The 18,215-nt window shown below is 34.3% G+C and overlaps 1 protein-coding gene across 1 annotated transcript in view; it reads left to right on the top strand.

The window, feature by feature from the left end:
* Vps8 (VPS8 subunit of CORVET complex) overlaps nucleotides 1–18,215 on the top strand; it is a 253,801-nt gene that overhangs the window by 167,841 nt on the left and 67,745 nt on the right. The window contains exons 40-41 of the mRNA XM_077795024.1: nucleotides 10,189–10,270; nucleotides 10,607–10,689. Of these exons, the coding sequence (XP_077651150.1) occupies nucleotides 10,189–10,270; nucleotides 10,607–10,689 (165 nt within the window). The remainder of the gene's footprint in view (nucleotides 1–10,188; nucleotides 10,271–10,606; nucleotides 10,690–18,215) is intronic.

Here is an 18,215-nt window from a genome sequence, read left to right as displayed (position 1 = left end):
TTACTATAGCTCTTGAGTATAATTTGAGCTCTGGTGTTGTGATGCTTCTAGCATTGCTCTTCTTACTTAAGATTGCTTTGGATATTCTGGATCTCTTATTTTTCCAAATGAATTTTAGAACTGTTTTTTCTTGATCTTTAAAGAATGACATCATTGTTATCTTGATAGGGATTGCATTGAATCTGTATTACACTTGGTAGTTTGGTAGTATATCCATTTATTAATTTTGCCTATCCAAGAACATGGAAGGTCTTTACATCTTTCAAGGTCATCTTCAGTTTCTTTAAGTATTTTATAGTTTTCATTGTAGAGGTCTTTCATCTCAGTTAAATTTATTTCTATTTTTTTTAAATTTGAGGTTATTGTGGATAGTTTTCCTAAATTTCTTAAATAATATTCATTATTGGAGTATAGAAAAACAATTGATTTAGGTATATTGATCTTGTATCCTTCTGCTTTGGTAAATTTGTTTATCAGCTCTAGAAGTCTTTTGGAGTTTTTAGGGTCTTATAAATATAGGATCGTGTCATCAGCAAATAGAAATAATTTGACTTCTTCTTTTCCAGTTTGTATCCCATTATTTTCCTTCTCTGGCCTCATTGCTCTGACTAGAGTTTCAAGAACTGTGTTGAATAAGAGTGGTGAGAGTAGACATCCTTGTCTTGCTCCTGATTTTAGAGGAAATGCTTTCATTTTTTTTTTTTCTGTTCAGTATGATATTGTCCTTGGGTTTGTCTTAAATAGTGTTTGCAGTGTTGAGCCAAGTTCTTTATATCCCTAGTTTCTCTAGTGTTTTAAACATGAATGGGTACTGGGCTTCGTCCAATGCTTTTTCTGCATCTGTTGAGATTATTGTAATTCTTGTCCCCAACTCTTATTTATGTGGTGATTTACATTTATTGATTCCCATATGTTGAACCAAACTTGTATCACTGGGATGAAACCCACTTGATCATGGTGCACTATCTTCTTAATGTGTTTTTGAATGTGGTTTGCCAATATTCTATTAAGAATATTTTCATCTGTGTTCTTCATCAAGGATGTTGATCTGAAATTTTCTTTCCTTGTTGTTTGTTTATTTGATTTTGGTATCATGGTAATACTGGCTTCATAGAATGAATTTGTCAATGTTACCTCCTTTTCTATTTCATGGAATAATTTGAGAAGGATTGGCATTAGTTCTTTTTTAGAGGTCTGGTAAAACTGGGCTGAGACTCTATCTGGTTCAGGGCTTTCCTTTGTTGGAAGGCTTTTAATATCTGCTTCAATTTCATTACTTGATATTGATCTGTTTTTTATATCCTCATGATTCAATTTGTGTAAATCATATATCTATAGAAATTTGTCATTATCTTAAAGATTTTCCAGATTATTGGAGTGTAAATTTTCAAAATAGTTTCTAATGATTCTCTGTATTTCAGTAGTGTCTCTGGTGATATTTCCTTTTTCACCTGTACTTCTGTTAATTTGAGTCTTCTGTATTTTGGTTAGTTTGGCTAAAGATTTATCAATCTTGTTTATCCTTTCAAAGAACCAACTTTTGTTCATTGATCCTTTGTATTTTTTTATTCTCAACTTAATTAATTTTGTCTCTGACTTAAAATTTTTTCTGTCTTCTGCTCATTTTGATATTAGTTTGGTCTTTTTTTCCCTAAGGCCTTGAGATATAATGATAGATTATTTATCTATTTTTTAAATGTAGGAACTCAGTGCTATAAACTTTCCTCTTAGAAATGCCTTCATACTGTTCTAGAAATTTTAATATGTTGTATCTCCATTCTCTTTTGTTTCTAAGAATTTTTCTAAATTTCCTCCCCTGATTTTTTTCTGTAACCCATTCTTCATTCAAAAGTGTATTATTTCACCAAGCACAGTGGCACATACCTATAATCCCAGTGACTCAGGGAGCTGAGGCAGGAGGATTTCAAGTTCAAACCCAGCCTCAGCAATTTAGGGAGGCCCTAAGCAACTCAGTGAGTCTCTGTCTCTAATAAAATATAAAAAGTGGCTGGGTGTGTGGCTCGGTGGTTAAGCACCCTGGGTTCAATATCAGGTACAAAAAAAAAAAGTGTTATTTCATCTCCAGGTGTTAGAATAGTTTCTGGTTTTTATTGTCATTGATTTCTAATTTGGATGCATCCCTTAACCAACTATGAAGTGACCTTCATTGTTTCTTCTGATTAATTTTGGCTTGAAGTCTGTTTTATTTTATGTGAGAGTAGCTAACCTTGCTTGCTTTTCGGTATCCATTTGTATGGAATATCTTTTCACCTTCAGTCTGTGGTTGTCTTTATATGGTGAGTCTCTTTTAAACAATATATGGCTTGGTTTTATTTTTTTAATCCAATTTGCCAATCTGTGTCTTTTGATGAAAGAGTGTAGTTCATTTACATTCAGGTTGTTATACAGAAATGATGTTTATTTCCTGCCATTTTGATTTAATTCTAGTGCTTCAGACTCGATTCTCCTTTAATTGACTGTTCTTCTAGTGTATTTCTTCCCTGTGCTGATTTTCATTTTTCTTTTTCTTTCTCACTCCTTCTTCTCCTTCTCCTTCTCCTTCTCCTATGAAATATTTCATTGAATATGTTTTGTTTTGTTTTGTTTTAGGGTGGGGCCTTACCAGAGATTGAACTCAGGGCACTCAACCACTGAGCCACATCCCCAGCCCTATTTTGTATTTTAGTTAGAGACAAGATATCACTGAGTTGCTTTTAGCACTTCACTTTTACTGAGGCTGGCTTTGAACTCACAATCCTCTTGCCTCACTCAGCCTGAGCCCCTGGGATTACAGGTGTGCACCACCACACCTGGTATAATGTATCTTTTTTGATCTGCCTGTTTGGAGTTCTATATATATCTCATTCTTGGATTTCCATCTCCTTCCTAATATTTGGAAAATATTTCTAGTATTATATTATTGAAAAAATTGTGCATTCCTTAAGTGTGTATTTTAGAGCCTTTGTCTACCCTCATGATTCTTAAAATTGGTGTCTTGATGTTATCCCAAATTTCCTGAATATTCTGGTCATGGTCTTTTAACATCTTTTTTTTATTGTGGACTTTATTTTCAAGATTATGTACTTTGTCTTCAAGGTCTGAAAAACCTTTCTTCAAAGTGGATTAATCTATTTATGATGCTTTCCATTGAATTTTTTAATTTATTGAGTCTTTTATTTTCAGGATTTTGTTTTGGTTCTTTTTCATAATATTTCTTTATCAGAATGATCATTTACTTCCTGTATTTTCTAATTTTATTTCTTACATCTCCTTTTAGCTTGTTGAACATTTTAACATGAACTTCCTAATTTTTTTTCCAACATTTCCTCCACTGTGGTATCAATGTGGTTAGTTGGTGAAATGTTGAAGGCTGTTTAGAATGGTTTCTTTCCTTGCTTGTTATACTGCTTATATGTCTACCCATCTGTTGGGTTGATTATCACTTCTTTAATGCAAAGGACTATTTTGTGAGCTTCTTTATCTTAAGAGCCCTGAGCTGCCACATATCCAGGTATTTATACTTGCACTCCATGGATGTCCTCTGCTATTTCTAATATCAGCACCACTTTGAGAGAAGACACTTAACTCCCTTTATTGTGATTACTTCAGAGCAAAATTGCAAACTATTCAACCTTATAAAAAGTGAAAAACTTGTTAATACTGTTCTCCACAGTTCCTTTAAGACAGGTATAAACTTGTATTAAAGTTTGGGAATAGGTTGAAAAATTAGTTATTAAATATAGTAAATTGCCGTAATATTACATAAGGGCTAAAAGGGGGAGGAGAGAAAAAGTGAATACAAGAATGTGATGTTCATCATTATACATATATGTATGAAGATTTGAATTTGGTGTCAACATATCTTATATACAAACAGAGATATGAAAAATTGTGGTATATATGTGTATTAAGAATTGTAATGCAAAAAAAAGAGTACATGTATAATGGCATAATTTGGCGTGAACATACTTTATATATAAAGTTACGAAAAATTGTGCTGTATATGGGTAATAATGAGTGTAATGCATTCCACTATTGTCATGTATTTAAAAAAAATTTAAAAAAGAAGAGAGAAAAAATAAAAAACAAAGAAAAGTTTAAAAAGAATAATAACACCGTAATAAAAAGAAGAAAAAGATCAATGTTGGGGAGATTAAAGTAGTAGCTGGAATATAAGAGGGAAAGAGGGAATAAGTGTAAACCTGAGCTAGGAGAACAAAGAATTATTCCAATTAATGTTCTAAAACATTGGAAGAAATACAGTCAAATGAGTTGAGGTCACAATGTTGGGTAATACAGTAATAACTATAAATCAAAATTATGAATAAGAATATGTATGATCAAAGTTGATATTCGAGCTATTTATAGTAAACCATGCCAAGTGAAAATTTTTTATTGAGTCTTGGTTTGGATTTCATCAGGATTTGGGACTTTTAAAAGATGTCCATCACCTTTGGCTGTGGTTTCCCCTAGAGGTTCTAGGGCACAAGAGCCACCCCCTATTTTCTATGGATCACCCACCAGCCCGTTCTGGTTCTGGATTGTCTGTCAGTCTAGATCCAGAGGCCTGAGGCTGAATTCTCTGAGGGTGTGGTACTTTGTCTGTTGGTTATTTCCATTCTGTTGGCTGTCTACAAGTATGGAACTTCTGTTTGTGGGGTTTCTGTGGATACTCTAGGGCACAGGAACATCCCCACTGACGACACAGATCACCAGGGCACTGTCCCTACTACTGGTAAAGCAACTCAGTGGTTCACCTGGGTTCTAGTTTTCACTGCCCAAGGTTATGAACCATAGGCACCACTTCCCTCTACTGCCTCTGACAGAGGCAGCTGCCCTGCTGGTGGCCAAACTCCCACCCACTGAATCCAGGCACCATTTCTTTCCACTGCCCAGGATAAATGACTGTTTTCCCACCTGGTTTTCAGCACTCACTTCCCACTCCCCAGTGAGTCTGCTCCATCTCTGTCTGAGATCCCCAGGCTTCTACTTCCTGGGGGTGGGTCTATTACACCCTGCTGCCCTTGTTGGGGGGAAGGGGATAGGGTTTTAGCAATGTTCAGCTAGTAGCAATCCCTCTACAAGTTCCTTCTAGACAAATTATTGAGACATGTCACAGCTGGGATTCTTCTGGTTTAATTTGTTGCTATCTGGAGGTGGGAAGATGCCCTATTGATTTAATTTCTTTCAGTGTAGCTGATGAGCTGTGAGTTCCACAAAATGGCTGCCACAGCACAGCTTTTTCCAGCACAGCTTTTTCCTCATGATTTGGATTAAACGGCTTGATCTTTTTCAGTGACCCCACTCTGCTCCTGTTGCATTTTTATTTGGTCTGCTTTTCTTTCCAGTGTTTGATATAGGAGTAAGCTTATTTGTTTTTCCTCTTACTCTTTCTCTATAGCCCCTCTCCCTCCCTCCTCTCTGGTCCAAGTTGAGGTTAAGGATCTCTGCCCTTATTTTCTATTTCAGTTTGGGTCTTATAGTATTTATTCTGTCACCTCCCTCTCTGGACAGCTGTTCCTTCACTGCCTCCTTCCTAAGCTATGGAGAGATTGGGGATCACCACCTAGCTCTCTTCCTCTAACTTAGGTCCTCTCCTGAACCCTGTCAAAGATTTTTTCAAGGTCATAAATTATGAAAATTCTTCAGCATATAAATTGTGCATAACAAATACATTTGCATATAGAATTTTTATTTATAAAAAATTTTATGAAATGATACATACTTATATTTTAATAGCATGCAAAATAGAAAGTTAAGAGAAGAATGTTTTTTAAAAAATTATCAATATATTTCAACAATCACCCAGAAATAACCATCATTATCATTTGGTGGACATTACTATAGATATTTTTTATCTGCCAAGGTTGATATAATTTTAGAAAAAATGAATCAAATAATGTTTGCTTTTAAAAATATTAAAGTCAGTCTTCTCTAGGAAGCTTATATAAAACTGAGGAATTTTTAATTTTCAGATAAATGTTTCTTTAACATATTATCTCTTAATAAGTCTAACATTAAAAAATCTGAATAACTAATAAAGTAATATTATTACACTTTGGTTTTTATTATGTCTACAATGTCAAGCCAATAAGGAAATGCACATGAACTAACCCTTGCTTCCTAATAACCTCTCTGTCCTCCTAATTGTAATTAGTTTAGTTATTATACCTTATTAAATTTTATAATACATTCTTTTCTATATACAAAATTCTCATAGTTGTTTTGTCTTTATTTAAATGGATTATGGACTTAATACCAGTCCTTTTACCAAGATTTTTCCATTCCTGAGTTTTTATTCTTATTTATCGTTTGGTTGACTGGCTGTATTTGGACACGTTTATATTTTGATAGAGAAACATGAAAGTATAGACACCTTACAGTTTTGTTTATATGCATTTAATGCTAAGCTTTTTTTGCGTGTGGTTTTATTTCTTTTTTAAAATTTTTTCTAATTAGTTATACATGACAGAATTCATTTTGACACATACATAAATGGAATATAACTTCTCTTTTTCTGATAGAGTTACACCTATCGTGTAATCATTTATGCATATAGGGTAATTATGTCTGATTCATTCTACTGTCCTTCCTACCCACCTTTCCCCTCCCCTCCCTTCATTCCCCTCTAATCCAGAGTTCTTCTATTCTTCCCCACCCTACCCCCTTATTGTGAATTAGCATCCACATATCAGAGAAAACATTTAGCCTTTGGTTCTTTGGGATTGGCTTATTTCCACTTTAATGCTAAGCTTTTTAAAAAATGTTTTGTCTATCTCCTCTCAAATATATTTTTGATACCTTTCACTACCTTTTGATAATACCACATGGGAAATTTAAGGAAAAAAGACAATTTTTGCTATCTCTTTAAAATATAATAGTTTAGGTATACTTAAATGAAATAGTCTAGACTCACAGATATTAACAGTAGAGTTGAATAAGCCTTACTAGGGATTGTTTTTTCAATAGTTGAACTCTGTAGCTCTTAATCAAAGATGAATTTTTGCCACTTTGATGTTGCAAAAGGAAAATTGTTTGTTATTGTTGTTAAAAAAATATGTCTGAGTTGAAATTTGTTCCTTTTAATAAAGGTGTTAGCTATTAGACCTCTTTCTATTTTTTGAAATGTTCACTTCTCTAAGATTGTTACTAGACCATTTACTGGCTGCATTTAAGAGAAGTCTACCTGTAGGAGAAGTCTGTCCCTGTTCCCTGTTACACACACACCACTCTGTATGCCCACTCCCACTAACAACTGATTTCTGCTTTATTTCCGAACAGATTTAATAACAATACAAAAATTTGAGTTTCATTTTCATGTAAATACCATTTTATGAAAATCTTAGGCTTTTACATATTACTAAATGTTAAGTTTGGGGAATTTTAATGACTGTTTGCTTTGTCTCTTTTTATTTATTTATTTATTTTTGTATTAGAAAAAGTGAGAACAAGAGCTGTTCCAACAGACCAATAGTAACTAGAAAATTTGAGATGTCCAAAGCTTGATAATGATCCCCCACCAAAAGTTTCATAGGAAGATTAGACCCCAGGAAGTTGGGGTCTCAGTTCTTTTCCACAGTAGTGTCTCTAAGCACCTCACCTACCTTTGCTTAGCTGTCTGTGTTGCTACCCCAGTGTCCAGGGACATGTACAACAAAGCCTATGCTTTCATTATGCATGTAATTTTCTGAAAAGAAAACTGTTACATTCTGTGAGAAAGTAATTCAGGTTTAGTTTTATTGTTCTCTCAGGAAATGGAATTTTCTATAATGGAGAGTTATTTTAACTTGTGGGGTTTTAGAGTTATCCAAGTTAATTTTTTTTTTTTTGTAGTTGTAGATGAACAGCATGCCTTTATTTGTTTTGTTTTTATGTGATGGTGCTAAGGATCGAATCCAGTGCCACATACGTGCTAGTGTCTCACAAATGCTCTGCCACTGAGCTACAGCCCCAGCCCTCCAAGTTAACATTTTAAGAATCAATATTAAAGAGTAAGAGAGATAAAAATATTTAAAAGTTTTTCAGCATATAGTAGTGTCGATGTGGAGATTTAATGGAAGAAGAACAACTCCTATGTAGGGCATGAACACATCCCATGGATTTTCTTTAGTTCCACATCATGCTTTCCTATCTGATATTTAGAAAACAGGAATAGACCTTTAAAAAGATAATTCTTCTAAATTGTCTGATTTAAGTAAGAAAATCAAATTTGAAATTGAAATCAAATTTCTTTTTCTTTTTTAAAGAGTGAAAGGAATAGGATTTATTCAAGTGTGAAAAACAGAAAAAGAGCTCTTACAGGAGCAAATCTGATAGGGGTTGCCCAAAAATCAAATTTCTGAACATAATAAATATAAAAACCAAAAGGTAAAAAATTAGGTATGTCATATATGAAAGGAAAGTGACCGTGACACTCGGGGCGACCAAGATATGTTTATTGCAGCAGTGTCTGATTAACAGGGAAGGAAGAGAACAAGAGAAAGAGATCTAGGAAAGAGAGAGGGGGGAGGAGAGAGCAAAGCAAGAGAGAGAGAGCGCGCCAGGAAATAGAGAAGAAAGGGAGAAAGAGGGGAGAGGGGAGAGTTTTATAGCCAAAATCTAATGGGATCTCTGGGTCTGCAAGCTGTCTTGTTGGCGTACAATGATTGGATCATACAGTAGTTGCTAAGGGTGTCATCTTCTGCCTTCAGGCAGACTAGGCAGGGGCTAGATGTGAGTTTCTGTTGCACCAGACAGTTGGGGGTCTCGGGGGTCGAGTGTTCAGTGGAGTTGAGTGGTCAGACTTGAGGCAAACAAGCCATAAGGAACCAGATGGGTGAGGGTCGAGTGTTCAGCTTGCTCCGAAATTAGCAATATACCTAATCTATAGAAGACCACAAAATACACAGAAATAAATGATGTGTTCTCAAAAATGAGTTAAAATAGGCAACTTAAAAGATAAGTTTAATGAAATTAAGAATAAAATACAGGGTTAAAAGATCATGAGTACTGTTAAAATGAATGAAAATTTACATAAAACAGGGAATTGCCAGTAAAAGTAAGTATGATTAAACTATCATGAACGTAATAAAAAATGAACAGTATAAAATCCTGGCCTTAACCTCTGTTAGGACAGATAAAGCCTTCCTAGTGGAGATCTTCACACAGTGGGAAATTCTGCAGGGTCCTTAGTGGGTTCCCCTTTCCTTAAACACTCCCATATCTTCATTGCCAGTCAGTTCCGCAATAGGGGTATACAGTGTATCCTCTTCTGTAAATAACCTCTCTTGTGTGTCAATACTGACTTTTCCTTATGTCTCCTGGATGTTTGCATCAGTTGGTTGCTCCTAAGATACTGGATTAGGACATTTGTAAATTATTATCCAACAAAAAAACATGTTTGAACTGTTAAAATGTATTAGCTTGATTTTTATAGTAAATATTTTCCTGAAGCTTAGGAAAAACAGATTTTGGAACCAGAGGGCTGATTTACTATAGTACAATATTAGGAAAATTACTTAATTTCTATTAACTTCAATTTCTTATCTCAAGTGAAGATAAAACCTACTGTATAAGGTTATTATGAGATTAAAATGACAAAATATACATAAGGCATTTAATATAGTACCTAACAGAATAGCAGTGAATGAATGGTAGATCTATTTGTTTATCTCTTGATAAATTTGGTAATGCTGACTAAGATAATATTAACTGCTATTTCCTGGTCTGTGAGACTTAGTAAATACAAATAATTCTTGATACAAGAAAACTTTGGATAACCTTTATTCATTTATTGTTTGACATTGCTGAAGAAAAAGTGGAAGAGAGTAGCTATGGGGATATTTAGTCCTTTTGGTGGTACATGAAGTTATTCAGGCTTTCTCGGTGATAGATTCATAGAAAAGAAGGTAAGAACCTAACAGAAGCTCTTTCTTGCTTTCTTGATCCTACCCTCTCTAGAGATAACAGAATTGCAATTCCAAGTCTTCCTTATGTTTCCCAAGGCTTCATGCTGAAGATCTTTTTAGCTTTGATCACTGCTTTTAATGTTTTTCTCTTCCTCATCAAATGTTCCCTCTTCTTTTTCTAATTTTTACCAACAGATGTACACAGAGAGTACATTTCAACCTGCAGAACACTATACTGATACTCATTATTCCAAAAATAACAGAGACTTTGGTTTTTCTTTGGTTTCCTTTGACCTTATAGGCACTCTGGTTTCCATTATTAGAGGCAATGATGGCCCCTCAGAAGCTGTCCAGTTCAGCTGCCCCTCCTCTACTCTCTGAAGGTAAGTTCATCAGAACCACAGAGACAGAGCCGCCTCTGTCATCACCTAATTTTTATCTACAGAAATTGTCATTATGATATATTTTCTCAATTTCTTGTTATTTTCCTTAATGAAACCATATTAAGAATCGATCTCATCTTTCAGGTTTGTTCTTTTTGTTGTGCTAGTTATATAGTTTATCTTTTCAGTGTATCAACAATTTATCTAAAAATATCAAATTGGACTTGGTTGACTAAGCTTTTAAGAAGCTAATATGAGCCCACTATATTCCTCTGAATCTCAAGGTGAAAACACTTATTCTAAACTAACTTTAATATTGACATTTTGTTACAACAGCTCTGAAGTCTTTGACCATGCAAGTTCTAAACAGCATGGCAGCATTTATTGCCCTTCCATCAATCTTGCAAAGAATATTACAGGTGAGTTAAAGAGGTGGGAGACTAAATGTTGATTGGGTTCTACTAATATTTTACCAGTAAATTAGGCTAATATTTAAAAGGGTCTCAAGCATAATGCAGCCAAATTTCTAACTAGCTAAATATCTAACTTGAATTAATCTTTGAAACTTTTCTGTCACCCCATGGGTATGGATGTGTTATAACTGACCTTCAGTTAAGGTGTGCAGCATTCAGAAGGTCACTGTTGCCTTGGGATTCATACACACACACTTCCTATTGCTGTGTCAACTAGGAGAGAATTATGTATTTCATTCTGATTTTACTTTTCAGGTTAAAAAAAAGATAACTTAGAAATTGTTAATATATACATTTATTGATCATTGGTTGTTATTTAGATTGTTATATAACTCATTGTGAAACTATTTTTATATTCAATTCTCAACTCCAGCTCTAAATTTTAGCTGGCTTTTTGTCTTAAATCTTTGTAGGATACATCATTTCTGCCTGTTTCCTTTAGGGAAAAAAAAAACAACTTGTATCTTCTCAGCTTATTCTAAAAGAGAACACTAAAAATACAGTAAGATATATTTTTAGAAAGACCTGTGAATATTCTTGGAGAAACAGCAGGAATTATACTTAGAGTCCATTTTATCTTTTCTCACTTTCTGAGTTATAGACACACACGCATACACACACACAAATATATATATATATATTAAAATGTAATATGATGCCATTGGTCTTTATAATTTTCAAATGTTTTTCATCTAATCATATTGTCCCCATCAGCTCTCTAGCTCTTTTAGGACTCTCCAAGCTCCACTTCCCATGTGGTGTGAAGCCTCTGGGCAGTGTTTCTTTGACTATAATGTGTCTATAGTGTTTCTTTGTTTATTCTATAAAGACCGCTGCATCTAGTAATCTCTGTCATCACGTAGTACACCATCATTAAGAACATACATTTACATATATCTCATCAGATCCTTGGCAACTATCAAGTGTTGAGGGCTGGAGTTGTGACTCAGTGGTACAGCACTTGCCTAGCACATGTGGGGCACTGAGTTCGATTCCTAGCACCACATAAAAAAACTAAGTAAACAAAATAAATATATTGTGAACATCTACAACTACAAAAACCGTGTTGAATGATTCTTTAATATAGACAACTTCTCATATCCATTTAAAAATATATTAATCATAAAAATTTTAATTACATGTAAAGTAATATCTCCACAAAGCAGGGTATTTTACCAAGGAAATTTAGAAGAAAAGAAATTCTAAAACCAAAACTACGTTCTCTCTCAGTGTTTTTTTTTTGTTTGTTTGTTTGTTTTGTTTTGGGTACTAGGAGTTTAACCCAGGGGCAATAAACCACTGATCTACACCCCCAGCCCCTTTTTTATTTTTATTTTGAGACAGAGTCTCAGTAAGTTGCTTAGGGACTCACTAAGTTGCTAACGCTGGCCTTGAACTTGCAATTCTCCTTTCTCAGCCTCCCAAGCTGCTGGGATTGCAGGCATTTACCACTGTATCTAGCTCAGTGTATATATTTTGCTTTATGGAGAGCTTTCACCACATATTACCATACATAAATTCTAGCAAAATTAAAATTTTGTATTTCAAGGTTTGCATCTTTGAAGCCTTTTAATATCTGAAAATCTCCACTTTAATTTGAATTATACTGACTTTTATTATAATCATTTTCTTTTAGAGGCTGTTAACTCCTCACTAATCAGGAAAGATGTTATTTCTATTTTACCTCATTTATCTTACCATAGGTTAAAGAAGTTTTCAAAGTACTTTTTCAGATATCTCATATGAAGCACACCACAATCTTGAGGTAGATGGAACTACTATAACAATTCCTGCTGACAAAGGAGAAAACTAGAATATAGAGAAGTTAAATCTCAGCCTATCTTTAGTGGCAGTTCCTGGACTACCACCACAGTCTTTCCTAATTCATGTTCCTTTCTGTTACATCACTGAAACTTATTTGTTTTGGTCTCTGCTCTTTAAAGGAGCTAGTCATTAATTTTTTAATTATATTTTTCTTTGTCTATTCATTACACAGATAGATGAAAGGCATAGTTCTTACCCCACAGGAGCTTTTATAAGAGACAAAGAATGTTTTGATACATCTATTCATAGGGTTCTAAGCAAGTAATAGTGTTCACCTTTAAGGATTTTCTGCTCTAAATTCCTTGTAACTGCCATGGAAAACTGCCATATCAGTATCTCTATACTCCACATGACAAGACCAGGAGCAGCCATGGGAAAGTGTGACCCTATCTCCTGGCTCTAACTAGCTGATTTCAGTGTAGCCAATCAGAGTCCTTTTTAGAACTGAACTTGAGAAAGATACTTAAGTCTTTTGGGGGGTTTCTGGATTATTTAGGGCACAAATTTCAGGAACCAACAAGTAATTTCTTTTCTGTTATGTGGACTGGAATGTTGAAAAAAGAATAATCACCAGAGAGAATAATGAAACAGACACAAAGAAGAGAATGAACAGGTATATAAAAAAGATTCAAAACACACAAACCAGCAGAGGAGATATTACCAGGAGGAGATCTTGATGACCTTAGTACCTCATTCTAGTTCTTAAGACTTATTTGCATTCCTTTGCTTAAACTTGAACCATAATAATGCCTTTACAAAAATTATCTTTTTTGAATCAGTTAGACTGAAGTGGATTTCTGAATATATATAACCAAATAAGTACTAGTAAAACTGTATAACTGAAACAGACCAGAGGATTTGAAAAGTTATTCTGGAAGAAAAGAGGTCTTTTAAGAGCCTAAAGGAATCAGAGAAAGAACAGAGATTATTCTAAGCAGAGAGAACTACATTATAAAAACTTTGAGGAGAAAACATGGGAAGTTGTAATTGTTTAAGTATGCTTGGCACATAGGACAGGAATAAAGAATAATCATGGAACTGAAATTTGTAGAGATAGGCAGAGACTGTGCCCTTAATTGCTTTGTAAACCATGATAAAGACTTCAGATTTTATTCTGAAGTCAGTAGGTTGTCATCAAGATTTTAAGCAAAGAAATGATAGAATGAGATTTTTCTTTAGAAAGATCACTCAGTATGCATTATACAAGATGAATTAGAAGGGATTAAGACTAAAGACATAAAGATATCTAGAAGGTAGTAGGTACTCAGAGTTTGGGAATTGGATTACAAAGAATGGAGAAGAGAAGGTAGACTCTGAAATCATTTGGGTGATAGAATTCACTGGACTTCGGCTGTTGTAGGAGGACACACAAAAATAAAAGGATACACAAAGAACCTAGTTAAGCTTCCGATTTCATGTGCATATGGCCAACAGTAGTGGGAGAGTATAAGACTGAAGTTTAGCAGAAGAGGCAAGAAGTGGAGATGTATACTTGGAAGTCATCAACATAGATATAGTAGTTAAATACTTGAAACTGGACGAATTTTATGAGAAAATGGGTTAGCAAGGAAAACAGAAGACCAAAGATGGAGTTCTAAGAAATGTCTGAGTCAGACTCATTTACTTATTTTTATTTCCTGTTAGATTATATGGACCTTGAAAGGTAAGACTACACTTTGACTATTGTTCTATCACCAGATCCTTAGCACAGAGGCATCTTGCATATAATAGGTACTAAGTAACTATTTCTAAAATGCATAAAATCAAGGATGAAGGAATTATTCTGGCAAAGATGGAAAAACAGATGCCAAATTGCTGTCCTACTTGAAACAACCCCAAACTGAACAAAATATATGAAATGGTGATTTTCAAAAACAAAAATAGTGAATATCATACAATAAATGACAGTGATTCTTGAAAAATAGGAAATGAAGTATGCCCTACTGGTAAACACTGTGTCCATGTTTAGAAAGTTAAACATACTTACCATATAATTCAGCTGTTAAACTTTTATATAAATAAAAGCACATATCCAAAAACTTGTACACAAGTTTTCATAGCATATTCATATCTAACAACCCACAACTAGAAATAGTGTAAAACAGTCAAATGGATACGCACTTATGGTATACCCATAATGGTAGAGTGTTGCTTAAAAATAAAAAGAAACTACTTATATACACTACCTCTTAGCTCAGGCTGCTATAACAGAATGCCACAGACTGCATGTCTTAAGCAACATTTGTTTCTCACAGTTCTGGAGGCAGGTGGTCCATGACTAGCCTGTCTGCACAATCAGGTCCAGCTGAGGGTTATCTTCATTGTTCACAAATCGTTGCCTTCTGCTGAACCCTCTCATGGGAGTGCAAGAGGAAACAAACTTTCTCCTATGTCTTTTTATAAGATTACTATGTTGGCTGAAAAATTTTGCAGTCCCACCAGAAACATGAGTGTACCTTTTCCCCCACATCCTCGCCAACACTTATTGGTTTGTACTCTTGATAGTTGCCATTCTGACTGGAGTGAGATAAAATCTTAGAGTAGCTTTGATTTGCATTTCTCTAATTGCTAGTGATGATGAACATTTTTTCATGTATTTGTTGATTGATTAAATATCCTCTTCTGAGAAGTGTCTGTTCGTGTCCTTGGCCCATTTATTGTTTGGGTTATTTGTTGTTATTTGCTTTGTCTGATGTGCAAGTGGTAAAAATTTGCTCCCAAAATGTAATCCCACCATGAGAGCTGTACTCTCCTTACCTAATTCCCTCTGAGAGACTCTGTCTCCAAGTACCATCCATCATATTGGGGATTAAGGCTTTGGGGATGAGGGAACACAAACATTCAATCTGTAGCACCCTACAACCTAGATGATCCTGAAATTACTGAGTGAAAGAAGCCAGAGAATACATACTGTATGGTTCCATTTGTATGACATTATAGAAAATGCCAAATAATCTAAAACAATTGAAAGTAGGATGGTGGGTGGCGAGAAGTAGGGGATAGTGTTGGGAGATGCAGGTTCAGGGTGAGAGTGAGGAGGGATTTTTTTAGGACACGACATTTTAGATCTGATGGATATATTCATTATATGTCCAAATTTATCAAATTGTATGTCAATTAGACCTCTTCAAAGCTATTGTTTTAAAAAGTCAAGGATTGAGTTATAGTTAAACCTGTAAGTATTCATTTCTCCCTCTTCCAAGCACCCCCTCCAATTAAAAAGATAACAGAGACATTAAAATGATATTTCCTTAGAAAGGATACATCAACTTATTAGGGATTTCAAAAAACATTTGAAAAACAAAGGAGTAACAATGAGCAGAGCAAGGGAACCTCTAACCTAAGGTGTTTCATTGGTTACACCTACCAGAAGCTAGCCATTCTCTTGTCCCAGCCCATGAGAACTTGAGAACCTAGAAGATACTTTTCCTGCCCTCCTAGATTATTATCTTGTATACATTACCATTAGCCTATTAGCAAGAGAAATTAAAATATAGAATGTTTTAGACTCAGGGATAGGAAATACAGTAGAAGAGGGGAAAAAGTGTAGGGCTAAAAAAAAATTGTAAAGCAGTATTAGGTTTACATAAAAATTTTGCACCAAGTACAGACAATTTCCATTTTCCCCTTCTTCCCTGTCCCCCTAGTTTCCCCTAATATTAACATCTGTATTGGCATGAGACATTTTAAAATTCATGAATCAATGTTGATACTAAAGAACATACTTTACATTAGGATTCACCCTTTATTTTGTATAATTCTGTGGGTTTTGACAAATGCATAATGTCATGTATCTACCATCACAGTATCATACAGAATTGTTTCACTGTCCTAAAAGTCTCCTGTACTCCACTTCATCCTACTCCCTGCCTTGATCCCTTGGCAACCACTGATTTTTTTTTTTTTAACTATCTCTAAATTTTGTTTTTTCCAGAATGGCATATAATTAGAATAGTAAATCACATTGCCTCTTTTCACTTAGCAATGTGCATTTAGTGTTTTTCCATATCTTATGGGGGTTCAATAGTTCCTTTCTTTTTATACCAGTTTGTCTATTCATTGACCTATTTAAGAACTCTTGGATGCTTCCAAGTTTTGTGAGTTTCCTTAAAGCTACTGTAAACATTCATATGCAGGTTTTTGTGGGATGTAAGTTTTCAACTTAGTTGAGTACATACCTAAAGTGTGACTGCTGAATTGTATAAACTATATTTATCTTTGCAAGAAATTGCCAAATGGCCTTCCAAAGTATTCGTAGTATTATATGTTCCCATCAGCAATGAATGAGAGTTCCTATTGCTCCACATCCTCATCAGCATTTGGTGTTGTCAGTGTTTTGAATTTTAGCCATTATAATAGGTGTGTAGTGGTACCTTGTCTTTTAAATTTGGAGTTGCCTTATGACATAAGATATTGCATATCTTTTCATATGCTTTTTTTCAGCTGCATAATTTTATTGGGAGGAGTCTATCCAGATATTTGGCCTATTTTTTTCCAAAGTATTTATTTTTTAGTTGTAGTTGGACACAATACCTTTATTTATTTTTATGTGGTGCTGAGGATCAAACCCAGGGCACGCACATGCTAGGCAAGTGCTCTACCGTTGAGCCACAACCCCAGCCCCTTGGCCTATTTTTTATTTAAGGTGTTTGCTTTATTATTTTTGAGTTTTAAGTGTTCTTTGTATATTTTGAATAAGATCTTTTATAAGTTATGTATTTTGCAAATATTTTCTCCCATTCTGTGGCTAGTTTTAGATTCTCTTAATGTCTTTTATAGAACAGAAGTTTTAACTTTTAATGAAGTTCAATGTATTGACTTTTCTTCCATAAGTCATGTTTTTGGCATTGCATATAAAAACTCATCACCAAACCCAAAGTTACCTATATTTTCTCCTGTTTTCTTCTAGAATTTTTGTAGTTATTCATTTAACATTTAGAGCCAGGATCAATTTTGCATTAATTTTTATAGAAAAAATGTATGGTCACTGTCAATTCTTCTTCTTCTTTTTTTTTTTTTTTTTTTTGCATATCTGGTTGTTTCAACACCACTTTTTAAAAGATCTATCTCTTTCTGTATTGAAATTTCTCCATTGCCATTTGTTATTTGACTATATTGTATGGGTCTCTTTCTGGGTTTATTTCCGTTGATTTATTTCCTATTCTTTCGCCAGTACCACACTGTCCGACCTCTATAATACCTCCTAGGCTGTGAGTTTTATAAAAGTACAAACTGTATCTATCTTATTCCCTTTTTTATCTCTAGCACCTAGCACAGTACCTAGAACATAGTATACATTCAATAAATATTAGCTCAATTACATAATGTTCTTGAGTAGTTCTCAAAGCTTATAAAGCACTTTTGTGTTCATTATCTTTTTTGATCTATATGTACATTAAATAACAGCACCCTCAATTCTAGTGAGTAAAGTGTCACTCAGAAAGATTAAATGACTTGCCCTAGTTTACTCCTTTATTGTGTTAGAATGACTGGTTTAATCCAGGTCTTCTAATTTCAAGTTTTAGGGCTTTTTTTCTGATATAACATGAGTCAAGATGTTTTTCATATTCATCTTTATCAGGTCCTGAGGTAGGGGAGAAAAAAGAGAATGGCAGTTATTTAGATGTACAGTTTCTCTGACTCAACTG

Source organism: Urocitellus parryii, chromosome 2 (assembly GCF_045843805.1).
Source record: "Urocitellus parryii isolate mUroPar1 chromosome 2, mUroPar1.hap1, whole genome shotgun sequence".
Lineage (NCBI taxonomy): Eukaryota > Metazoa > Chordata > Mammalia > Rodentia > Sciuridae > Urocitellus > Urocitellus parryii.
Note: the sequence above shows the minus strand (reverse complement) of the source record. Positions and strands in the feature narration are given on the sequence as shown.